At 40.5% G+C, this 26,755-nt stretch overlaps 1 protein-coding gene across 7 annotated transcripts in view; it reads left to right on the top strand.

Annotated features, from left to right (window-relative positions):
• Nucleotides 1–26,755, top strand: part of LOC109913291 (F-BAR and double SH3 domains protein 2) — a 249,340-nt gene that overhangs the window by 21,296 nt on the left and 201,289 nt on the right. For all 7 annotated transcript variants that reach the window (XM_048597836.1, XM_048597835.1, XM_048597834.1 and 4 more), the window contains one exon: nucleotides 14,739–14,784. In XM_048597836.1, the coding sequence (XP_048453793.1) occupies nucleotides 14,739–14,784 (46 nt within the window). The remainder of the gene's footprint in view (nucleotides 1–14,738; nucleotides 14,785–26,755) is intronic.

Here is a 26,755-nt window from a genome sequence, read left to right as displayed (position 1 = left end):
CGCTGCGACTAATGTAATTCATGGTACGTGAAATCCTTTGAGATGTGATAACACATAAATGCAAAGCTTTATTTTCATGTGGAAAGGATATTTTCTCTTGAATCTGAACTTAGTATCACGTATCAGAAAGAAGAGGTCACCCATTTAAAACAAGGATGAAAATTTCTTCCTCGGAGGATCGTGAGTCTTTGGAGCTTGGTTCTTCAAAAGATGGTTAAAGTAGAGACTTTGAATATTTTTAAGGGAGAGGAAAGAGACTCTTGATTAACAAGGGCAAGAAAGTTTCAGAGTTATACAGTAACATCCATTACATTGTCTTCCATATACTAACTGCTGAACTTTTGCAGCCTTGAGCTGGAGACTCTACCTTGATTAGCAATGAATTCATTATCTTAGTGAATTGTAAAATGTTCCTTACTCCCAGCTAGCTAAGCATTCTTTTATTGACAAGTTTAAGATTGTTGTCTTCCCCCTTGTGACACATTGCCTCTTCATAGACCCTTTCTGTAGCACCCCACCACCACTATCTCTGCCCCTTTTCTAAGAAGTGTTCAATACAGTTTTGGTCTCCTCGTGTAAGGAGAGACTTATTTGGCAGGGACGAAATGTGAAAAAGGCTCATCATAATATTTGAGGAAACTGAGCCTGTATAAGAGATAATCTAACCATTGCCCTTTGACATTCAATGGCATTTTGATCTCTGAATCCCCCACTATTAACATCCTGGGGATTACCATTGACCAGAAACTTGACTAGACTAATCATATAAATACTGTGGCTACTAGAGTAACCAGAAGCTAGGAATCCTGTGGTGAATAACTGTCACTTCCTGACTTTCCAAAGCCTGATCACAAGCTACAAGGCACAAGTCAGTAGCATGATGGAATACTGCCCACTTGCCTGGATGACTGTAACTCCAATAACTCTGAAGAAGCTTGACACCATCTAGGACAAAGCAATCAGCTTCATTGGTACCACATCCACAAACATCCAGTCCTTCCAGCAGCAATGCTCAGTAGTACCAGTGTGTACAATCTACAAGATGCACTGCAGAAATTCACCAAGGCTCCTTAGACAGCACCTTCGTAAACCAAGACAACAACAGATAGACCACATGCACGATCCCCTCCAAGCCATTCACCATCATGAGTTGGGAATATATCACTATTCCTTCAGTGTTATTCAGTCAAAATCCTGAAACCCCTTCCCTAGTGACATTATGGGTGGACCCACACCAAAAGGATTGCAGCTACAGCTCATCACCATATTATCAAGGTAGGTAAGGATAGGCTCTAAATCCTAGTCCAGCCAGTGATACCACATCCCATGAGTGAATTAAAAACGAATTCTCTAGAGTTTCGATGGTGATCTCATTGAAACTTACAAAATTCTTACAGGGCATGACTGGATATATTACAGAAAGGATGCTTTCCACTGAGTACTGTGGCAGCTCAGTTATTGAACATGTTACTAGCCATGAACAACAAGTGATATGAAGATAGTGGAGGCATATGGCATTGAGGTAAATGATCAGCATCGATCTAATTGAGTGGTGGAACAGGCTCGCAGGACTGAATGACCAAATCATGTTCCTGTATTCATTAGCAGCCCCCTTTGAGCACCTCCTGCAACTTCTCTCTGCCTTTTGCAGCCTTGCTGCCCACAACTGCTGTTCTCCTTCCCTGCTGTGCTAATTTCATTTGTAGCATATGCAAGAAAGAACTGGTCTGTAATTGGAGGAGCAGCTCCTCCATGGTTCTTTCTACTCATTGGGTGATTTTATCTGCTTGCCACCATTCTCATCCCTATGTATTTTGTGTTGATGTGCACAACCTATGTGTTAACCTGATGATGTTTACGTCTATTTCAAAGTTAATCATCTTCCCTGTTGCCTATCATATTAAAAAATCAAAATTTTTACAAGATATGTATAAATAAACTACAGTATATACATGCAATCATATATATCAACAGTGGTCCTGAAGGGCACTGTTTACATTGCTGCAATCAGATGAGCTTACTTTAACCACAATGTTATTCCTAATTCCCTAATAAAGTTCCTAACTATGCAGCCACGAGTTCTTTTGATATTATGCTTTAGTAATAACAGCAACTAAAGACTACCATCAGCAAAAATGCTTCTCTACATCATTACCTTCATTTGTCAACTCCCATCACTGCTCAACATCTTGCTTATGAGGTCCAAATTGAACTAATTTTAGATGTTGGTGTGTTCCCGAACTGGGAGGTTTGATAGCAGACCTTTCGTCCCTTTACTCATGACCAGCACTTACTGGAAGCAGCAAAAACCAGACCATATAAATTTGAACTGGCATAAGACAACAGTGCTTCACAGGAGGCTCCACAGCACTGAGGATGTCACCTAGTAAGGAGACAAAATGTTTGCTATCAAACATCCCAGCTCAGTGAACACACCAACATCTACAACCAGCACCCTAGCTACAGATCTTCACTCAAACCCTGAACTAATTTTACCAATTTTCCACCCCAACTTTATAACCACCTTTATCTTGTGCTTTTTGTCACGTTTCCACGGCTGGCTTTTTCTCATTGGTCACTTGTGTTTCACAAAATAAAATGTTTCCATTCTCAGTTCTGCTGCACTATCCAATTATTTGCTAGGTTCATCTATAGCCCACATTGCATTAATTTCCAAGTTCCCTCACTTTTTCTGGCTGCACTTCTCCAACCTTTTGTGGTCCTTGGTCATAGAGCTGTACAGCATGGAAACGGACCCTTCGTCCATGCTAACCAGATATCCTAAATTAAATTTAGTCTCATTTGCCCTATATCCCTGTGAACCCTTCCTATTCATATATCTATCCTATTGCTTTTTAAATGTTATAATTGTACCAGCCTCCTCCACTGTTTCTGGCAGCTCATTTCATATATGCTCCACCCTCTGTGTGAAAAATTTGCCCCTTAGGTCCCTCTTAATTCTTTCACCTCTTACCTTAAACCTATGCCATCTAGTTGTGGACTCCCCCACTCCAGGGAAAAAACCTTAGCTCTTCAGAATTGAACACAGTATTCCAAAAGTGGCCTAACCCAGTATCTTGTACAGCCAATACGTGACCTCCCAACTCCTATATTCAATGCACTGACCAATAAAGGCAAGCATACTAAATACCTTGTTCACTGTCCTGTTTGCTTGTGACTCCACTTTCAAGGAATTATGAGCTTGCACTCCAGGGTCTCTTTGTTCAGCAACACTCCCCAGAACCTTACCAATAAGTGTGTAAGTCCTGCCCTGATTTGCTTTTCCAAATGTAGCACCTCCCGTTTATCTAAATTAAACTCCATTTGCCATTCCTCGGCCCATTGACCCATCTAATCAAGATCCCATTGTACCCTGAGGTAACCTTCAGTCTTCAACCTCTGGTCTCTTTGCCCTTGGGATGATTCACAATGCTGCAGAATCCTTTAATGTGTACATTTTCCCCATGCAGTAATCTTAGCAGCAGAACATTTTGGAATCTCTTAACCCTCTCTGCTATGCGCATATCCTGTATTTCAAATACTTTTTATCGGTCATCATTTCCTTTTAACTTGTCTGTTCACATGTGCATGCACATGTACATGATGACACCCAGCACTATCAAACTACAACCTCTCCTCTTCCAATATTGTAAAATTATCAGAATGTTTAACTGACATCGAATTCTAGATGAAAAGAGTGAAACCATTGTTTTTGGTCCTTGTTCCCTAATTACTATTTTCATCCTGTCAGCATTCTGAGATTAAGCCAGGTTATTCATAACTAATGCATGTTGTGTTTGATCCTGGGATGTCCTCATACTCGTGCCTTCATTGTGACCTCCCATTTCCATCTCCCCAGCATTCGCCGACTTTGCCTCACCGTGGTTTATTTGTTGCTGAAACCTTCATCCATGCCTTTACTACTTCTTAATTTGACAATGTCAATGCACTCCTGTTTGTTACCCCTCCTTCCCCTATCCAATCTACCTTCTGTAATCGTGAATGAAAATTCCCTGCCCATATTTTAATTTACATTGCCCTATCGACCTCTGCTTACTGACCATAAAACTGTAAGATGTTGGAGCAGAGGTAGGCCATTCAGCTCACCTAGTCATCTCCTAACCCTATCTCATCATTTACAGAGCTGGATCAGTCCTGGCTGATCTGATATTCTTCAATTCCCCTCTCCTGACTTATTCCACATAACTGTTGATTCCCTTAACTGATTAAAAATCTGTCTACCTCAGCCTTGTATATACTTAATGACCCAGTGTCAATAACACCCTGTGGTAAAGAATGCCACAGATTCACTACCTTCAGAGAGAAGAAATTCCTCCTGAGCTGTATCTTGAACGTGTGGTCCCTTATTCTAAGATTATGCCCTCTGGTTCTAGACTCTCCCACAAGGGCAAACAATCTTTTTATTGAATCCTGAATGTTTCAATTAGGTTGCCTTCTCAATCTTGTGTATTAGGCCTAACCTACTCAGCCAGTCCTCATAAGCCAGTCCCCCTGTAGCTGATGTTACCCTAGTGAACATTTGTTGGACTGTCCCCAATGCCAGTATACGTTTCCTTCGATAAGGGGCCAGAAAGTGTTCACAGTATTCCAGCCTTAGTTTGACTTGCATTGGCACATGTTTAAGCAACAACTTGATTTTAAAATTGTTGTCCTTGTTTTCAAATTTCTCCATGATTTTGCTCCTTCCAACACCATCACCCTCAGATTTCTGGTCTCCATTCATTCTGACTTCTTGTACCTTTCCTGTTTTAAATGCTGCACATTTTTCTTTGTCATCCAGTTCTTTCACCAGTCTTGCGATGTCTTTCTTCTTTATCATCAACATCCTGGAACTTTGTACCAAATAGTATTGTGGGAGCTCCTTCAAGTACCTACTGTGAAGAAGTTGTGTCTTGTCTTTCATAAATTCTTTTTTTATACTCATCTGTAGTGACATCACTGTGTAATATTGTGCAAACGACAAAAAGTATTTTGTATAATGTGATTATACAATGTAGTTCATTTATCAAGTTTCTTCTGTCATTAATTTTCTCTGTACATCTTTTAATGAAGTTGGGTTGCAATTTCACAATATTGCTGGGCTGTTGGAGACTGACAGCCCTAAATACATCACACTAGTTAAAGCACTGAGCTCAAATTTTGGACAATAAAATTTTATCTACATGCCATCCCTTGGCTCAGTGTATTAATTCTGTAAGTTTTTTTTTGGTTCAAATTATGGTCTGTAGGCTCAGCAGTGATGCACCAGCTTTCAGCTAAGCGGTCTTTGATAAAGGAGGGCAAAAACAATTGAAGGTTTCCAAACCTGAGTTGCTTAGTGTTTCCAACCCCACGTATATGCATTTGAATGTTGGGCGACAACATTCGGGCATCGATGTTCCCAGTGTATGAATTGTATAATGACCTGAAAGATACATTAAAGGTGGCTGACATCATGGAACTGTAATCTAATGAAAGAGAAGTATTCATAGAGAATAAATGTATTGAAGGATAAAATATACTTTGAGATTCTGCAAAAGAGAATGCTGCAGTCTGATATGATTACCACATATTGCAGAGAATTAACAAAATTTACAGGAAGGAGACCATTTGGTTCGTCATCATCGCAATGACAAAAAAATCTATCAGCAGAATGCAACTTGGCTCTTGGGGTCACTCTGGTAGCTTTGTACTTTGAACTAGGCAGGATTGTGCTGGTTGACATTTTCTCTTGTCATGCTCTATATACAGAATGGCCATCCAATTCAAATTCAAATTCAATCAAAATCTAGAATTAAGAGTGTAATGATGACCATGAAACCATTGCCGAATGTTGGAAAACTCATCTCGTTCGTTAGTATTCTTTAGGGAAGGAAACTGTTATCATTACCTGGTCTGGCCCATATATGACTCATAGCAATGGGGTTGACTCTTAGTTACACTCTGGGCAATGGTGGAAGATAAGTGCTGTCTGACAGCAATATCTGCAGCCCATGAATGAATCCTTAAAAAAAAGACAGCCTTCTAATGAATGCAGCCGGTGACTGTGGCCTGGATTTTTGTTTTTGTTTTCTTTTCTTAGTAATTGAAATAATTACAGTTTTGAAAGTTTAAATTGCCGTGGCACCAATACTCAAAGTCATAGAGTCATGTAGCACGGAAACAGAGCCTTCAGTCCAACTAGTCTATGCTGACCAAGTTTCCCAAACTAAACTATTTTCACATGCCTGCATTTGGTCTATACCCCGCTAAACCTTCCCTATCGATGTACCTGTCCAAATATATTTTAAATGTTCTAACGGTACCTGCATATACCACTTCCTCTGTCAGTTCATTCCACATATGAACCACCCTCTGTGTGGACAAAGTTGTCCCTCAGCTTTCTTTTAAATCTTTCTACTCTCCCCTTAAAAAGTGCCCCCTAGTTTTGAACTCCCCCCATCCTAGGGAAGAGACCTTTTGCTATTCACCTTATCCGTGCGCCTTATGACTTTATGAATCTCTATAAGGTCACTCCAGAACTTCTAACGCTTAAATGAAAGAAGTCCCAGCCTCTCCTTTTCACGCAAACCCTCCAGTCCCGGCAACATCCTGGTTTCTTGTAATGCTGCATAATTTAGTGAAAGAACTGTGAGACTTGGATCACAGGATTAGTCAACTTAACCAACTCTGCCTTAGTGTTGATGCTTGCTCAACTGGAGCTACACAACCTCATTTCCGTGCCCATTCTCACAGCTCTTAACCATTCCTCGTTTTTAAACATGCATTTAATTGAAATGTAAACGATACCACAGTCATATGGTAAAGTGTAATCATTCTCGTGTGTTGTCATGGAGGAATAGAAGGTTATAAAGGGTCATTTGATCCAGTGTATGGAGAGCAATGCACGCTTTGAACCTCAAATGAAGATAAGTTATGAACAATATGTATTCAATATTAGGGCTCAAGATTTAATAAGAGCCCAGTCATCAGTAGATGTCGGCATTAGCAGAGCTTTGAGAATTTTGTATATTTGTGCAACTACAAATGACCTAACTAAAGGCAGAATTGTATTAGGAATAACAAATCTCACAGTGAGCAGCGAATGACATATTGTTGTAAATCAGCAACTGGACTATATTCATGGCAGAACAGACCATTCTTGCATTATGCTGACTGACCTAAGGGCAGTAAGATCACAGAAAAAGGATAGGATGCAAATTTGGAATTGCCCGGCATCCCCAGTGCCACTGCCATCTTTAAAAGGCTGTTGTGGGTCCATAAAGTGCTGTCAGTCCAAAGCTGCCCTGCACATTTCTGGTATTTGCCCGATACTTAGCAAACAAGGGGAATTTTATGTCCCACTTTGTAGGGAGCAACCTGGAGGTCCTAGATGGGGTGGTACAGAGGCAAGATGTCCTCGTTCCCGCAGGACAGGATGTGGAAGTTGTGACACCAGACCATGTCATCTTGGTCTGGGGTGGCTACCACCTCAGTGCAGTCTCAGCCATCTTGGAAGAATGCAAAACGACGTAGGAAGAAGATTAATATTTCTCTACTCCAGCGGGATAAGTGTTCTCTCGAATAATTCACATTTACTCTATCTCTATACTGTACCTATCTCCTGCCAAGGGCTAACAGTAAAATCTGGAATTAAAATTTTGGCTCAGTAGTGACTATGAAACTGAGTGATTATCATAAAAAGCAACATTGTTCACTCCTTAGCTAACCTCTGGAAGAACAACTAAGGTTGCTGGCAACGCCTGTATCTCATGGACATGAAACAAATAGATACAGATGTACTGGATATAGCACTTGGAGCTAAAGGGATTAAAGGATATGGGGAAAAACAGGAACAGACTATTGACTTGGATGACCAGCCAGATCATAACGAATGGTAGTGCAGGCTCGAAGGACAAAATGGCCATCTCCTACAATCACAGAATCCCTGCATTGTGGAAAGAGGCCATTCAGCCCATCAAGTCTGCACCAATCGTCTGAAAAGCAACCAACACAGAGCTAGCCTCTGACCCTGTCCCCATAAGCCCACATTTATCTTAGCTAATCCAATTAGCTTGCATATCCCTGGACGCTATGGGGCAATTTAGCATGACCAATCCACCTAACCTGCACATTTTTGGACTGTGGGAGGAAACTGCACAGAAAAGGGAAGAACATGCAAACTCCACACATACAGTTGCCCAAGGCCTGAATTGCATCTAGGTCCCTAGCGCTGTGAGGCAGCAATGCTAACCACTGAGCCACCATGCTGCCCAATACTCCTGCTCCTATTTTCTACTGTTTCCACGCAAATTAAGCACTCGCACATAAGGCAGTCCTCAAACATAGAAACACAAGTACTGAAAGCCTGGAAAGTAGTTGAGTACACATATAAATGTCACATTGCATCCAAATTACTCTTTGACCAGCAAAAAAAGACTATGAGCCAGAATTAGTGACAATTGTGTGTAATGAAATTAAGATGAAATAGAAGAAAGCCAAATTTAATTTTGATAAAATTACCAAGCCATTGCCAGTGTTGGGGCATCAGTCAGGGTACTTTCAGTGCCTTAAAAAAAAGTCAGCCCAAGTGGCAACTGGACTTGTGTAAACCAGTTATCGTTTCACTTGTTTACATTAGAAGTGAGCACTTGAATATGTGGTTGCAACTGCAGAAACACAAATACATACAGTGGAGCTGTTCCTTCGCTGCAGTGGCCACTCGAGGATTTAATATTTTGAGTCCACTGACCTCCCACCAGAATCAGTCTGATAAAGGGTCACTAGACTCGAAATGTTCCTCACTTTTTTTCTTTACAGATGCTGCCAGACCTGCCAAACCCTCCAGCAATCTCTGTTTTTGTTTCTGGCCTCCAACTTCCGTAGTTCTTTTGGTTTTTGCTGAGACGTTGGAACAGTTGTTTGCACAGTAGGTAACTTCAGTATCTCACAGTGTAAATGATAACGTTTGCACACAACTTGGTTATTTTTGGAAAAGAAAAATGTTGTTTGGCATAGAAATACAATACTAAATATACACAAGGATACTAAGGTACTCCTTGCTTGCCATAATCACGTGACCTTTGACTGCAAATATCCATTTCAGTGCCAATGCAATAAAAAACATAATGCAAACTAGAATGAAAACTGAAAGAAATGCGGATGCTGGAAATCAGAAACAAAACCAGAAATTACTTGAAAAACTTAGCAGGCCTAGCAGCGTCATTGGAGAGCAACGGGAGCCAACACCCCACTTCCAGCGACCCCTCCCATCTCCAAAGAAGGGTGACTAGACCCGGAATATCACCTCCGATGTCTCTTCACAGATACTACCAGATCTGCTGAGCCTTTCCAGCAATTCCTGTTTTTTCTATGAACTGATCTCCTGTGAGCCTGTGACATTTTTTGTGTGGGCATGCTTGTAGCAATCTGGTTAAACCTCTTCATGGAGCATCATCAAAAAAGCTTTGCATTTGAATCCAAAACTTCAACCTCAATGACATGACTAGGTCTTTTCCGTTATTCAAAGCTGGCCAAGAGTGTAACTTTATACAAGACTTTTTTAAGGACTTTTTAATATAAAGAACAAATGATTATTTGGCTTGCAAGACTGCAAAGTAGAAACTCAGACTGTTACAAATCAAACAGATTTACTCATATCATTGAAAAGCCAAGGTTGTTTAATACTGCAGCACGTTTTGACAGTTTTATTTGTGGTGTGAGCCTTTAACGGATCCAGTTAAAGGATAGAGTTTATTCTACAAAAATGAAATAAAGTTATTACATACAGAGAAAACAAAACTTGTCAGACTATCTACTCCAAAATGAATTAACTACATGTTTCAAATAAATGTATGCCAAGCATGGGCAATATTGCCTTTTTTTTAGTGCAGTAGTACAATTGTTTCTTCAGTGAGAAAAACCAAATTGAATTACACAGTGATGAACATAACTTTCTCTCACATATCTCTCATCTTATGGAAATGACCAGTTCAAAATTGCTTGTTATATATGAGTTGATTAGTTCATTGTACCTGATGTACGTACATTATTTTCTAATGTTTCCTTTCCCTCCACCACACATAAGACTGATTTCAGAAGGTTAAACCACATTGAATTCAGAGAAACTTGACGAGATGGATCAGAAACTGGCTTAGTAATGGAACACACAGGCTAGTGATAGAAGTCTGACTGGAGTGACTGGAGGCTGGTTTCCAGTGGTGTACCACAAGGATCAGTATGTGGGACCCTTATTGTTTGCTATATACATAAATGACATAGATGATGAAAATGTGGGGGAAATGTTATGCAGGTTTGCAGGAGACACCAAGATTGGTAGGCTGGTTAATAGCGACAAAGACAGTTGTAGGTTGCAGGAAGATACAGATGGGTTGGTTCGATGGGCAGAGCAGTGGCAGATGGCAGTTAACCTCTATAACTGTGAGGTGATACACTTAGGAAGAAACAGCAAGCTGAGGGAGTATTTAATGAATGGCAGGACACTGTGTAGCTCAGAGGAGCAGAGGGATCTTGTAATTATTCAGCAATCCCTGAAGTTGGCAAAGTATGTGACTAGGATAGTTAAGAAAGCACATGGGACACTTGCTTTCATCAGTCGTGCCATAGAGTATAAGAGCAAGGAGGTAATATTGGAGTTGTACAGAGCGTTGGTTAGGCCACAGCTGGAGTACTGTGTGCAGTTCTGGTCACCTCACTATAGGGATGTAAAAGAGATACAGAGGACACTCAAGGGGATGTTGCAAAGGAATGGAGAAATTGAGCTATAAGGAGAGGTTAGATAGGCATGAATTGCTTTCTTTAGAGCAGCATAGACTGAGGGGCATGGGGGAACAGTTGAGGTGTATCAGATTTGAGGGGAATGGACAGGATGAATAGGGAGCAGCTGTTCCCCTTGGTTGAGGGATCGATCATGAGAGGGCATAGTTTTAGGGTAGAGGGTACTTGAGAGAAAACGTTTTCACTCAGGGTGGTGGGAATCCGGAAAGCACTGCCTGGGAAGGTAATTGAGGCTGGAAACATTACTACCTTGCTAAAAAAAAAAAATTTGGCTATTTAAAAAATACTGAAATATATGATAACATTGAAGATATGGGACAGGTGCAGGAAATTGGGATCAGTGCGCGTTCAGTGGGAATATGTGGCTGCAGACTCGATGTGCCAAAGGTCTTTTTCTGCACTGAACACAGAACATAGAACAGTACAGCACAGTACAGGCCCTTTGGCCACAACGTTGTGCCAACCTATTATCCTACTCTAAGATCAAACTACCCTGCATACCCTACATTTTACTATCATCCATGTGCCTATTCAAGAGTCGTTTAAAAGTCTCTAAAGTATGAGTCCATTACCACTGCCGGCAGCGCATTCCACATGCCCACCACTCTGTGTGAACAACCTACCTCTGACATCTCCCCTATACCTTCCTCCAATCCCCTTAAAATTATGCCCCCTTGTAATAGTCATTTCCGCCCTGGGAAAAAGTCTCTGGCTATCCACTCTATCTATGCCTCTCATCATCTTGTACACCTCTATCAAGTCACCTCTTATTCTTCTTCAGTCCAATGAGAAAAGTCCTAGCTCCCTCAACCTTTCTTCATAAGACCTGCCCTCCAGCCCAGGCAGCATCCTGGTAAATCTTTTCTGCACCCTCTCAAAAGCTTCCACATTCTTCCGATAATGAGGCGACCAGAACTGAACACAATATTCCAAGTGTGGTCTAACCAGGGTTTTATAGAGCTGCAGCGTAACCTCACGGCTCTTAAACTCAATTCCCCTGCCAATGAAAGCCTGCACACCATACACTTTCTTAACAACCCTATCAACTTGGATGGCAACTTTGAGGGATCTGTGGATGTGGACCCCAAGATCCCTCTGTACCTCCACAATGCCAAGAATCCTGCTATTAACCCTGTATTCTGCATTCAAATTCAGCCTTCCAAAATGAATCACTTCACACTTTTCCGGGTTGAATGCCATCTACCACTTCTTTGCCCAGCTCTGCATCCTGTTAATGTCCCGTTGCAACCTACAACAGCCCTCCACACTATCAAAAACTCCACCAACTTTCGTATCATCTGCAAACTTATCCACCCTTCCACTTCCTCATCCGAGTCATTTATAAAAATCACAAAGACCAGAGGTCCCAGAATAGATCCCTGCGGAACACCACTGGTCACCAAGCTCCAGGCTGACTACTCTGCATCTACTACCACCCTCTGTCTTCTATTGGACAGCCAATTCTGTATCTTGACAGCCAAATTTCCCTGGATCCCATGCCTCCTTACTTTCTGAATGAGCTTACTGTGGGGATCCTTATCAAATGCCTTGCTAAAATCCATATACACCACCACATCCACTGCTGTACCTTCATCAATATGTTTTGTCACATCCTCAAAGAATTCAATAATGCTTGTGAGGCATGACCTGCCCCTCTCAAAGCCATGCTGACTATTTTTAGTCAAATTGTGCTTTTCCAAATAATCATAAATACTATCTCTCAGAATCTTCTCCAAAAATTTGTCCACCACAGAAGTAAGACTGACTGGTCTAATTCCCAGGATTATCCCTAATCCCTCCCTTGAACAAGGGAATAACATTTGCCACCCTCCAGTGGACAGTGAGGACACAAAGAACACCGCAAAATGCGCAGCAATCTCTTCCCTCGCTTCCTGTAATCAACCTAGGGTATATCCCATCTGGCCCAGGGGACTTATCTGTCCTCATGTTTTTCAAAATTTCTAGCATATCCTCCTTCCTAACATCAACTTGTTTGAGCATATCAGCCTGTTTCATGCAGTCATCGCAAACTACAAGGTCCCTCTCACTGTTGAATACTGAAGCAAAGTATCCATTTAAGGACTTCCCCTACCACCTCCGACTCCACACACAAGTTCCCTCCACTATCCCTGATCAGCCCTACCCTCACTCCGGCCATCCTCTTGTTCATCACATTAAGTATAGAACGCCTTGGGGTTTTCCTTAATCCTGCCCACCAAGGCGTTCTCATACTCCCTTCTAGCTCTCCTAAGCCCATTCTTCAGTTCCTTCCTGGCTACATTGTAGCCCTCTAGAGCCCTGTCCGATCCTTGCTTCCTCAACCTTAAGTAAGCTGCCTTCTTCCTCTTGACTAGATGTTTCACATGTCTTGTCATCCACGGTTCCTTCACCTTACTATCCCTTCCTTGCCTCAGTGGGACAAACCTATCCAGCAGGCCTAGCAAATGCTCCCTAAATAACTTCCACATTTCTGTTGTGCATTTCCCTGAGAACATGTGTTCCCAACTTATGCTCTGCAGTTCTTGCCTAATAGCATTGTAATTCCCCCTCCCCCAGTTAAATTCTTTCTGTCTGCTTCTATCCTTCTCCATGACTATAGTAAAGGACAGGGAGTTATGATCACTATCACCGAAATGCTCTCCCACTGGGAGATCTGACACCTGGCCTGGTTAGTTGCCAAGCACTAAATCCAATATGGCCTCCCCTCTAGTCGGCCTATCTACATACTGAGTCAGAAATCTTTCCTGGACTCACCTGACAAAATCTGCTGCAGCCAAACTATTTGCACTTAGGAGGTTCCAGTCGATATTAGGGAAGTTGAAGTCACCCAGGACAACAATCCTATTATTTCTGCACCTTTCCAAAATCTGCCTCCCAGCCTGTTCCTCAGGGTCTCTGTTGCTATTGGGCGGTCTATAGAAAACTCCCAATAAAGTGACTCCTCCTTTCCTGTTTCTGATTTCCACCCACACTGACTCTAGACAAACCCTCCTCGACGACCTCCCTTTCTGCAGCTGTGATACCATCCCTGATTAACTATGCCACTCCCCCAACTCTTTTACCCCCTCCCTGTTTCTTTTGAAACATCTCAACCCCCGAACATCCAACAGCCATTCTTGCCCCTGTGTTATCCAAGTCTCTGTAATGGCCACAACACTGTAGCGCCAAGTACTGATCCATGCTGTAAGGTCATCACCCTTGTTCCTGACACTTTTTGCTTTAAAATAGACACACTTCAACCCGTCACACTGGCTGCAACTTTGCCCTATCAACTGTCTATCCTTCCTCAAGACTCTCTGCATGCTGTATCTGCCTGTACACCGGCTGAATGGCCAAGGTCTTTTTTTCCAGGGTTGGGGAGTTGAAAACCAGAGGGCATAGGTTTAAGGGGAAAGATTTAAAAGCAACTTGAGGGGTAACTTTTTCATGCAGAGGGTGGTGTGTGTATGGAACAAGCTGCTAGAGGAAGTGGTGGAGGTGGGTACAATTACAGCATTTAAAAGGCATTTGGATGGGTATATGAATAGGAAGGGTTTAGAGGGCTATGGGCCAAAATAAATGGGACTAGGCCAGGTTGGGATGTCTGGTCAGCATGAATGAGTTGGACCGAAGGATCTGTTCCTGTGCTGTATGACTCTGCTAACTCCATATTAGTCTTGACATTTCAAATAATGCTTTAAGTTCTAGTATTTTTATAATCATCTCAGCTTTGTGCATTTCATTTTAACATGGACCTTCAATTAAGCATTGTTAATGATCAGTCAAGTTATTTTCCTTAAAATAAAAACAGTGCTGAAGGTACTTGGCAGGTCTGACAGCATCTGTGGAGAAAAACAGTGTTAACACTTTGAGCCCAATATGGCTCAGTTACTTTGTTTTACATATTTGTATATCATTATAAATATATTGTTTATGTATTAATACTTTTCCCAATTGACTTACCTTTGTTCCTTGTCTTCCAGGACCTTTAGTCAGAAGAGAATTGCGATTGAGAAGGACTATGCTCAGGTAAGGTGTAAGTGAATTCCTCTCTCTAAGGCTCAATTATTGTAAAACAGCAGAATCCATTACTGAATCCACAAACTAACTCCCTTTGTAAGGGGCCCTTGAGGGAAATGGAAATGAATCCAACTCATTACTTTAAAACAATAACAAAGAAGTGGCAAAACAACTCACCAGGTCTGACAGCATCTTTGGGGACAAAGCAGAGTTAATGTTTTGTGTTTAGTGACTCTTCATCAGAACTGGACTAGCTAAAAAAGCCATACCCTCTTGTCATTTTAACAATTTCTCTATATCAATGTCAAATTCATTTACCACCATTTGGGGTAACTTCTCAATTTTCATTGGCAAACATCAAATATCTGATATAAAACCAATCCTAATGGTACAAGTATTCATCATAGGAATTTATTTTCACTATTAAAAGTGAACATAACAATAAAGCATCGACAACCTACAACCCTTTGAGGTGGAGAATCTCAAAGATTCACAATCCTTTGAGCAAAGAAATTTCAGTCTCTCGGCCCTAATAGATCAGCATCTTATCCTGAGATTGTACCCCTGCGTTTTATGTTCCTCAAACAGAGGAAAGCATTGAATATTGGATGCTTTAATGAGATTACCCCTCATTTTCTTAAACTCTTGAGAATATGGGTCCAATTTACACAGCATTTCATCATGGAACAACCCTCTGTCATCCCAGGGACCAGTAGACAGAACCTGTGTTGGCAACTGCATTGTTCTTCAATCCAAGAAAAAAAGCTTAAAAGCTAACCGTTTCTGTCAAGTGTTTGCATTTTTGCGAACTTTACATATCTAGCATGCTACATAAAGATTTGAATGAGCACTTCCTGTGAAGCTGTTCTCTTTCTGTAAATATGTAGTAAATATATCTTGATATGATTGCCTTTTTAATAGGGTAGAAATGATGGAAAATTGAGCTTACTTTAAGAACATTTAACGGAGATTAATTCGACTGTTGCTAAATTGATATGACCGTAAAGACATTAAATCCAATGTAAGTTGTACACCTTCAAGTAGGTTTAATCTCCCAAAATAATAAGGGGGAAGTTTATGGCCAAGTCATCTTATTACCAAGTTTTCACTGTATTTTATTCTATCTAGATCCTAACAGCAAAAACCTCTAGTTTTATTGAGAGATTTATCAGCTTGGAATGCTAGCTGAGTGAATTAATGTTATACTTCTAACTGGCACTTTACAGTCCAAGCATTTAGCATGAATTGGCTGTGCCCAGAATTGAACAGAAGTTGTCAGGAAGTGCTATGCGACAGTAATACAGTATAGTGCAAAGACTACAGCAGCCAATGATGTTGTCAATGCTATTAAGGAGAGAATTCCAGGATTTTGATCCAGCAACACTGAAGGAATGGCAATATATTTCCAAGTGAGGGTGGTTAGTGGCTTGGAGGGGAAATTGCAGGTTATGGTATTCCTTTGTATCTGCTTATCGTTCTAGATGGAAGTGGTTGGAGGTTTAGTAGGTGCTGTCGAAGGAGCCTTGGTGAATTTCTACAGTGCATCTTGTAGATGGTACACACTAGTACTGCTGAGCATTGTTGGTGGAGGGACTGGATGCGGTGCCAATGAAGTGGTCTGCTTTGTCCGAGATGGTGTCAAGCTTCCTGAGAGTTATTGGAGCTACAGTCATCCAAGCAAGCGGAGAGTATTCCGTCACAGTCCCGATTTAAGCCATGTAGCTTATGGATGGGATTTGTGGGAGTCAGGAGATAAGTTAGTCACTGCAGTATTCCTAGCCTCTGACCTGCTCTTGTAGACCGTATTATTTTGGCTTGTCCAGTTCAGCTTCTGGTCAATGATAACCCTCCGGATGTTTCTGAGGATTCAGTGATAGTAACACCATTGAATGACATTGAATTGGAAGTAAATGCTCAATTGTGAGCAGAATTTTTAACATGCTTTATTTCAATTATTGACAATTACTGGAAAATTGAAAACTGGGCCATTTTGTGTTGGCCAATTATTTGTGTTCTCGTTGCAGATCAACCCTAGTGGCATTCAACATAAGCACTATACATACTCTTCATTATGTTTACACTCACTTGCATTATTGCATGAAGTTTATTTATTATGGCTCTGCTGTTTTCTTGGAGTATGGAGAACTCATTTAGTTTGTCAGGATTTATTCAGATGGATCAGCAGAAATAAACTTTTGAATGGCTCATCAAAAAGTAGATGCAATTATGGGAATGTCTGTGGCTTATAGTTTACTTGCAGCCAGGGCTGTTCAATTGTGCAGTAGTAATCAGTGTTGGACTTCAAAGCAGGTGGTGAATAGGGTGAAGATTCTAAATCCAAAATGTTCACCAGCAATTTCTAACTTCATGCCCTGCCGCTTGCTCAGTTTGGTTGTCACGTTGCATTTGCCTATTATCAGAAAAGCTGAATATGGACTACTGCTGTAACTGCCAAGTAATAGTTGCTGAAGTACCTATTGACTTTACAAGGACCTGAAGTTTCTCCATGCTTTGACTTTGCTCGGCAATAAATTATGATTAGTAACCTAAATCAGCAAGATACAGCAGATGTAATGGATGTCTTCCAGTAGAGCATCAGCAATGGTAACATTCAAAGTAATTGTTTATAAAGTAGTGCGTAAGTGTTAGAAATTGTGCCCAGATTTTGCTGTTACAATATTATAAGTGCAAATGACAGTAGTAATTATCCTGTAGTGTCTACAGCACACAAGACCTGCTTCAGTGTCAGATTCTGTTGAAGCAATCAGTTAAAAGTAGTGGATATCATTAGAAAGTGTACAAATTGCTTCCAATAAGAACACCTCAGTAATTTTGAACGAGTATCTATGTGAAGCCTTTCAAAAGGTGTTAATGTAACTTCATGTACGCTATAAAAATAAATTTCAGATTATTTACTGTGAGTTCTGTAGTCCTGCAGGAGGGGTTGGACTCTGCAGACAATCTCCTCACAATAAATCCCACCTCCTGCATTACCACTATTTATAAGCGCTTCTTTTAAAGTTCATTTTTGTTCTAAAAAGAAATGTTGTAGAGATGGAGAACTTCTGAATATTCTGATTTTTACCAAAATGCTGAGTTCTGAATTTTTAAAGCTTGGAGTTTTCATACCTTCTGATTCTTCGATCCTCCTTTTGGCACCGGTAGCATGAGCATGAAATTATCAACATGGCGCTCAGGTTGCTGGCCAATTTTCTCTGGGCTCATCCTGCTTTTGATGTCGCCAGTAGCCAGACATGTTGAAATGGGCTACGCATCTGTTTCTTCTCAAATGTATGGAATCCCTCCAGTGTGGAAGCAGACCATTGGGTCCATCGAGTCCACACCAACCCTCCAACAAGCATCCTACCAAGACCCAGCCCCCTACCCTATCACTGTAACCCTGCATTTCCCATGGCTGATCAATCGAACCTAATCCCTGGAAACTGGGCAGTTTAGCATGGCCAATCCAAGTAACTTGCACCTCTTTGGACTGTGGGAGGAAACCGGAGCACCTGGAGGAAATCCACACAGACACAGGAAGAATTATGTCCATTCTGTACACAGTTACCCAAGGCTGGAGTTGAACCTGGGTCCCTGTCACTGTGAGGCAACAGTGCTAACCACTGAGCCACCTCTATGTGCCAAATGGCACACCTTTGTGTCAAGGTGACAAGATGATGTTCTAGGCAAATTCCAGCCTAGATATAATTCTTCAGTTCTTGAGGGAAATGTTATATAAGGAAACACAAACTGTTTTCATTTCACAAATGTTCTAGATATATCCATTTGTAACAAGGGGCATTTTTAATATTGTGTTGAAACCTTTTTGTGCCTTCTGCAGACTTTATTTTTGCAATTTATAATCTATTTTAATATAAATGCATGCTCAGGAGTATATGTTTATAACTGTAGGTAGTTACTGTAGACTACAAATCATAGACCAACTTGTCTCCCTTTTTTAATGTGGTTTATAATGATTGTTACGTGTATTCATGACACATAACTTCATGCAGAATTAGTGAATCGGTGTTTCCAGTGTTATTTAAACCCTTTATTAGTGCAGTGTATAAACTTTCCTCATAATCTTACAACTGAGACTTGTGGCACATTAAATTTTGATAGATATCAATACTGAAAACCTGTACACCCCTTTCTGACAGTCTAACTCCCATTATAGCTCAAAAACATTACCTTGGCAGCTTGACCCATAAGGATACGTCATATATTTTGTTTCCATTCAATTTTGACATTTGAGATACTATGGGGGATTACGTGGCAGTCATAGAACCAATCAGTTGAGAAAAAAAACTATGTAAATAAAGAAATGCTAATAGCATTTGCAAATAAGTGTTTCTTATAAATTCTCCCGAGTATCTTTTTATCTTCAGAATTCAAATGTTTCCATACGAAATAATCATTGAGTATCACAAAACCCCTGAAATGACATGTTAGAATGGATTTAGTTGTAGGAATTAGCTTAACCATAACTCAACATTCACTTTTTAACCTGAGCATTAAATGCAGTTTCAGGATAAATGTGTAATTTTAGTTTGTGTGTTATTGTACTGCATTGCAACAGTGTGGAACATTGTAGTAACAGGAGATAGACAAAGAAGTGCTGTATGGCTGCACAGCTCTGATTAGGAGTAGGCAGAGTCGTAGGCTCAGTGGCCAATAATCTCACTGGCTAGTTAGAGTAACAGTGGCAAGACTGTAAAAGCGAATGAGTAAAATTTATGAATAAAAAGTTAACATAGTTATTGCAAGGCAGTAGAGTTATTCAGCGAGTTCTAATTCAAACATTGAATTGAGTAGTTGTTGTCAGCTGTTAAATTGTCTGTTGTAATAGAGGAAATTTTCTTTTGATATTTCCTATAAACCATCATTGCTGCTGTACAATGGCCCAGACCTGATGCATAATAACTTTTAAATTAATATAGAGAGATGAGGGTTGGGGCTGGGGAAGGTAGGTGGGATGGTGATAGGTGAGTGCAGGTAGGGAGTGGTGGGGATTGGTCAGTGAGGTGGGAGGAGCAGATAGGTGGGAGAGAAGATGGACAAGTTGTGTCATGTCAAGGAGGCGGGGATGAGAGGGAGGGTTGGTCATGAGATGAGGTCAGGGGGTGGGGAGGTTTTGAAACTGGTAAAATCCACATTTAGGCCTTTGGGCTGTAGGCTCCCGAGGCAGAATGAGGTGCTGCTCCTCCAGTTTGTGGGTGGCATCATTGTGACACTGGAGGAGACCCAGGATGGATGTGTCACCCAGGGAGTGGGAAATGGTTCGCAACCTGAAGGTGGTGGTGTTTGTCACGAACAGAGCGCAGGTGCTCGGCAAAGCCTCCACATGGTCTCACCGATTGTAGAGGAGGCCACATCAGGAGCAGCAGATGCAATAGACCACATTGATGGATGTGCAGGTGAACCTCTGTCTGATGTGGAAGGTTTGTTTGGTGCCTTGAATGGAGGTGAGGGGGAGGTGTAGTGGCAGGTGGAGCACTTCTGGCAGTTGCAGGGAAAGGGGCTGGGGATGGTGGGGCTAGTGGGGAGCGTCGAGTGGACGAGGGAGTTGGGGAGAGAGTAGTCCCTATGAAAGGTAGATAGGGGTGGGGAGGGAAATATATCTTTGGTTGTGGGGTCAGATTGTAGGTGGAGGAAGTGGCAGAGAATGATACAGTGGGTACGGAGGTTGGTGGGATGATATGTGAGGACAGGCGGTATTCTGTCTTTGTTTTTGTCGGGGGGAGTTCATCAAATTTACTAACACCTTTCACCCCAACCTCAAATTCACCTGGACCTCTCTGTCTCCACCTCTGGTGACTGCCTCGAAACCGACATCTATTTCAAGCCCATCGACTCCCACAGCTACCTAGACTACACCTCTCTCCCACCTTCCTGCAAGAATGCGATTCCCCTACTCCCAATTCCTCCGCCGCATCTACTCCCAAGATTGGGCGTTCCACTCCCGAACATCCCAGACATCGTCCTATTTCAAGGATCGCAACCCCCACTTGGGTGGTCAAAAATGCTCTCAACCGCATCTCTTGTGTTTCCTGCACTCTGCCCTCACATCCTTTCCCCCCCAACAAAGACAGAGTCAGAATCCCCCTTGTCCTCACATGTCACATCGTACGCCATGGGTAGAATCTTCCACTTTGTAGTCTACTTTAAGCAGAAGGCCTGGAAATGTTTTTCTCACTGGAATGTAGGTCACATTAGCTTGGTAATTATGTACACGCAGAGAAAATAGCGAATCTTGTAGCTGGGTGGCAGGAAGTTGTTTATCCCAGCAGACTCTCAGATCAAAGATCCTGCCACCATGTTTAAAGAGTGTATAGACAGTTCTTGATTCCTTGAAGAGCAAAGTATTAGTCAAGTCCTTGAACTGGATGCCTACAACTAAATGTTCTGGCCACTCCCTCCCCTCTCTCATTGGGCATCTCTTTTCTCCAGACAGATGGACTGTCAGCCTTGACTAACTTCTGTACATTTATGCCCATTATGTTCTAGCCTCATTCTCTTGATGAATTATTGTGAACTTAATGGAAAAAATGACTTTAATTTTGCTGAGCTGGCATTTTATTTGCATCTTATGAATGCTTATTACATGCAGAAAGACTTCCCACTTCTTGTCATCTGGAAGCTCAATCCGCTTTTAAAGTTCGGAAAACTTATTTCAAAAAGTTGATCCTGCTGTTATGATTTTGAATTTTGGCCTCTCGCTTGATTAAGTTCCCCCACCTATCTTAATGTCTGCTTCCGGAAGCAACAAACAGATGATGATCAACTAGGTATCAAGTAAGAATTTTACCTAATCGCTCAAGTTTTTTTATCTTTGCGCAGCATTGCTAACATTGTGGAAACTAGTCCTTACAGATTTGTACAGATAGCCATGTTTACATGCATAAGGCACCAGTTTAATTTTTAAAACATGTTGATTTGATTGCTGAAAGTCAAAAAAAGAAGATTATGTTGTGTTTAGTATGCCGAGGAAAGAATTGCATCCATTTTCTCTGCTTCTTTACTTCACCCTTTCCACAAGCTGGGTTTCAATTTTACAAACACAGGGAATCTCTTAAATGACCATTCTTCTCATTTGAGTTTATTTGGAAAGTATCAGTGGTTATAGTAGGAAATATTTTCACATCTTGTGTTTGATGCTGCTTAATTAAGTCTCACTAACTGTTTGCTGTTAGCTACCTAATATATCTCCCTTTTTTTAAAAAATAATTTCCTGTTGAGCTGCCTATGTACTAACTGTAAAATCATAATTTTAAAATAAACTTTATCTTTCAAAAAATATGTTTTTGAAATATGCTGGTAGAAAACTGAACAAATATATTCGGTATTGTAGAGCTGATTGAACAATTGTATAATTGTGATAGTTCTGCATCTCAGAGCATCATCGTTCCCTTGTTCTCCATCTATTTTATTCCTCCATCCCAACCTAAAGAAAGCTTTGGAAGATGGTAAGTACACTCAGTTAAAAGGACTTGTGTAGAAAACAGCTTTTGAAGGTAAGATTTATTTACTCTGCAGTTTCAGAAAATTGAGAGTCTGGTCTTTTGCAAATACGTAGTTGTGTATTAACAGAACTTGAATCTAAGTCATTGAAATCATCTTTTGCTGTTGTGTTAAGCTGAAACGCTTTGCAGCAATTCTAAATCTGTTGTTTCTAAATCTACAATCTTTTATTAGACTGACTTCCACATTCCACAGCAAACTCTATGGCCCTGGGAGAAAGCTTGGGATAACAGCTTGTAAGATAGCCATTGTTGGGGAAAGAAGTTCATTATTTTAGTACCCTATCTTAGTTCATTCCTTTTTTAAAAAAAATACTGTTTTTTTTGGAAAATGTGCAGGTTGTAATTTTGTGTTCCTAGTTTCATATGTCAGATGATACATTTTTAATGGCTGCAATACAGTGGTAACTAGGTTGCACTTTGGTAAGGGAAAGGCTGTGTGTATTTTGTCACTTGGCACATGGCCCAGAATAGCATTCTTGCATAATGGATAATAAAATGCCATTAGTGTTTGGAGAAATAAGGACTGTGGTGCTGGTACACAGTGTTTTTATAACTTCCGTCTGTGGATTTAACCAGGAAAACACTAGTCTGAAGTAAATCCTGCTTCAAGTTTCAGAAGGTCAGAATTTTGCTGCATTCAGTGAATACAGCTCAGCATCTAAACTGTAGCACAGTAGCAAAATAACCTCACGAAAATTATGCATATATTTTAATCTTATTGGAAAATTTCATGACTGATTTGCAGAAAAGTTGGAATTATTTGGTCCAGGCTCTGTCGGAGAGTTCTTTTGAATTGGAGGAGGTGGTGACATAGTTGTACTGTTACTGGACTAGTATTCCAAAGCCTCAGGCTCATGTTCTGAGGGCATAGGCTTGAATCCCACTGTGATAGAATCTGGAATAAGAAGCTGACCTAATAGTATTGTAAAATTTCATCTGGTTCACTAATGTCCTAAAGGAAAGAAAATATGCCATCCTTACCTGATGCAACTCCATTGCAATGTGGTTGACACTTAACTGCCTTCTGGGCAATTAGAAATGGGCAATAAATGCTGGCCTAACCAGTGACACTTGCATTCCATGAATGTTTCTTTTAAAGAAAAGGTCATAATTCTTTGTGGAGTAGAACATTGTGTAATCCCTTGCAAATTATTTATTAGCTACATGCATTAAGCTCATTGTAGTTCATGTATGTATTTACTGAAATAATTTTTTTTAAGCATTTAAAACTCTGATATATTTATTAGTAAGGCACACTTTAATGCTACTTCCAGGCATTAGTTGACAGTCTGAATGGTACTTTGAAATCATCAAAATAATTCTCCAGAATGTTGAGTTTCACGCAAGACTTCCAGAACTTCCCTTGCTCTCCATCCAGAGCATGGCTGATTTTCTGCCTCTGTTCCACTCCCCTGCTTCATGATTTTTAACTTGGCGCTACATGGAAAGCAGTACTGTAAAACAGATGTAGTATCAAATAGGAAAGTTCTACATAATTGTAGAAGTGCTTTTGAGGCACATATCCTCAAGTTAACCTCATTATTCATGTGTGTATCAATAGAATTGAAAGGACCCTGGCATCTGCTACTGTTGGCTTTGTTGTTGTATGATTAGCCTCTGGTTGAGTGGATTTAAGGCTTCAGAACCGTCGGAGATTCTTAGACACGATTTAGTAAAGCCTTCAATGATTGTTTTATACCTAGGGAGATAAGTAACAGAGAGCTTCTAAAAGGTTAATCTGTTTGTTAAAAGGCACTGGTGCTTGTAGATGTGTCTTCCATATAGTGGTGATATTCATTACATTTTGGTTCATGATTGTGGAAACTGTGCCAAAGATCCAGAGCTGATGAAACAAAAGGTCACAACAGCTAGGATTTACTGCAATTCTAACACCACTGGGCTTCACTGCTGCAGTTGAGTCAACTGCTTTTTTTAATGTGCTGAAATTTTAATTTTTGTAATGCGACACTAGTAGTAAAATATGTTTCATATTTTGAAGAATCTGGGTAACTTATTCAATCTTGTGAAGCAGTTTTGTAATTTTGAGAATTGAATCTCATATTCTGAAGGGGTCATTCTATTTTACTTGGTGTTTGCTGCTGAGCTGTTTGAATGACTTGGCTAGTGTCCACATGAAATATATAGGAGCATTTATTACAACCAGGATAAAATATACTGAAGTCCTCATTTAACATTGCTCCATTTAGCATTGTTTTGTTTCACAGGTTATTGGGGCCTGAAATTTTGTTGAATGTCGCCTGATTCATTCTGATGTGGTTTACTGCACTTGACCTGATTTCTGTGAATAATTGTGGATTTCTGTATTAAGATTGAGATTATTTGTATTTGCAATGCACCTTGTTGAAAATGTCAAACTGTCGTAATGTTTCACAACTACTTACTTTTTGAAGTATGGATAATGTATTGAGAGAATACAAATGCCATTCTATTGAACAATGTGCTAGTGTTCTCAATGAAGAATTGCAGATCAGATTCTGAGATACTTTGATCTTCAAAAAAAATCCCTGGAATCTTAACATACATTCAAATAGGTAAACAGAATCATTGTTTAACGCCTTGTAGCAGGGGAATAGCATCTCTCTTCACAGCACACCATTGCCTCGTTACTGCAAGCGAATGCCAATCTAGTTTAAATTCCAGCAGTCTTCTAATACAGGCATTGAGCCAAACTGATTGGTGTTTGATTCACCTTTTGTCTTGAGGAGAAAGTTGTGTACATGCAATTTTTCATTAACGTTTTATCAATCTATTCCATTGTGTGTCTTAACTATTTAGAATTTGCACATGGCACAGAATTGCAGCACCTCAACTGTTTACATTATTTTAAATATAAGCAATTCAAAAGGTAGAGGTCTTCACTGTTTTTTGCTTAGAAAAACGTTTTTCTAAGCAAGTCCTATCCAGTGAAGTAAGAACTTATTGTTGGCTTTGATACCTTTTATCTCCTTCTTTGGATGTAGTAAAGTACAATGTTAAAAGCTAACCATTTATATTTTCAAGAATGTGACTTTGAACACAAACGTTACAAAATTTAAATTACAAAGTGTAAAGTAACGGGATTATAATCTAATGAGGGTTGCATAATGCTTTCAATATTCATTTTCCATAAAGTTTAGGGATGAGCCTGAAATTTTCTTGAGCTCCCAGGAGCGTCTGTACGGATGGGATGGGAGTTTCAGTTGACTCTGAACGATCTGACAATTCACATTACATCATTACTTTTAAGAGAACAACCGAGGAACATTTTAACTCCGCAGCATCCATTTGGCAAGAACACTGAGAAACGGTTCTCAGTTTAAAATCAAAAAGTCTTGACGCCACATTGTTTTCCCCACCTGCCATTCCTTGGTCTCCTTTAAGCTCCTTCTCCCTCTTTCTCAATCCTTTCCCTCAAATAATGAGCTGAACTTGGGGTTTTAGAAATGAGCGTATTGCAAATTGTGTAAAAAGCATATTTTTCAGCATACATTCCTTTTTTTTTTAAGACAAGATTTTTTGACAATGCATTCTGTGAACAAATCAGCTGAAGTAGTTCAGGCAGTTGCTCAGATGGTAAATACAGATTTCTTCTGATATAACAGAAGTGAACGTGTACTAACCTGGTATCTAAATGTACATTTTCCAGCAGAGATGATTGGATAACTGGCTGTGAAAGAATCCAGGTGATACATTTGTTTGCTGACTAGTTCAATCAAGCAATCAATCAATCAAGTTTACTCTTATCTCTAGCACCCAATCCCCCAAGCCTTCCCCTACCCCTTAGAAAAAAAAGCAACATTTGATCACACAGCCAGCCTTTAATGATCCTACTGCTGTCGCAGTTGACATCAAATTCAGCACAGATTAGGGCAGTTGAAATTTAACCCTGATAAGTGTGAAGTGATGCACTTTGGAAGAAGTAACAAGACAGGGGAGTAAGTCAATGAATGGCAAGACACTAGGAAGCTCAGAGAAATTGGGGTTCTTGGCGTGTTTAAGAGGGCATATAGGACACCTGGCTTTATGAGTCAAGGCATTAATGATAAGAATAAGAGGGTTATGTTGCAGCTAAACAAGACTTTGGTTAGGCCATAGCTGTAGTATTGCTTGCAGTTTTTGATCATCGCTCAATAGGAATGAAATGATTGCACTGAATAGGGTGCAGACAAAATTCCCCAGAGTGTTGCAATGGATGGAGTAGTTTACCGATGGGGAGAGACTGGATAAACTTGGACGGTTTTCAGAGAGTGTCAGCAGAGAGATGGCTAAGAGGGGACCTGATTAAAGTGTATAAGATTGAGGTAGAAATCACACGGCACGATATTATAGTCCAACAGGTTTCTTTGAAAGCACCAACTTTCGGAGCCTCAGTCCTTCAGGGTTAGTGAGAGAGGTAGTATAAGACACAGAACTTATAAGTAAAACATATGTGTGTGTGTCTTGTGGGGAGGGGGGGG

The sequence above is a fragment of the Rhincodon typus genome, chromosome 6 (assembly GCF_021869965.1).
Source record: "Rhincodon typus isolate 14 chromosome 6, sRhiTyp1.1, whole genome shotgun sequence".
Classification (NCBI taxonomy): Eukaryota; Metazoa; Chordata; class Chondrichthyes; order Orectolobiformes; family Rhincodontidae; genus Rhincodon; species Rhincodon typus.
The sequence above is the reverse complement of the archived record's forward strand: the minus strand, read 5'-3'. Positions and strand labels throughout refer to the sequence as shown.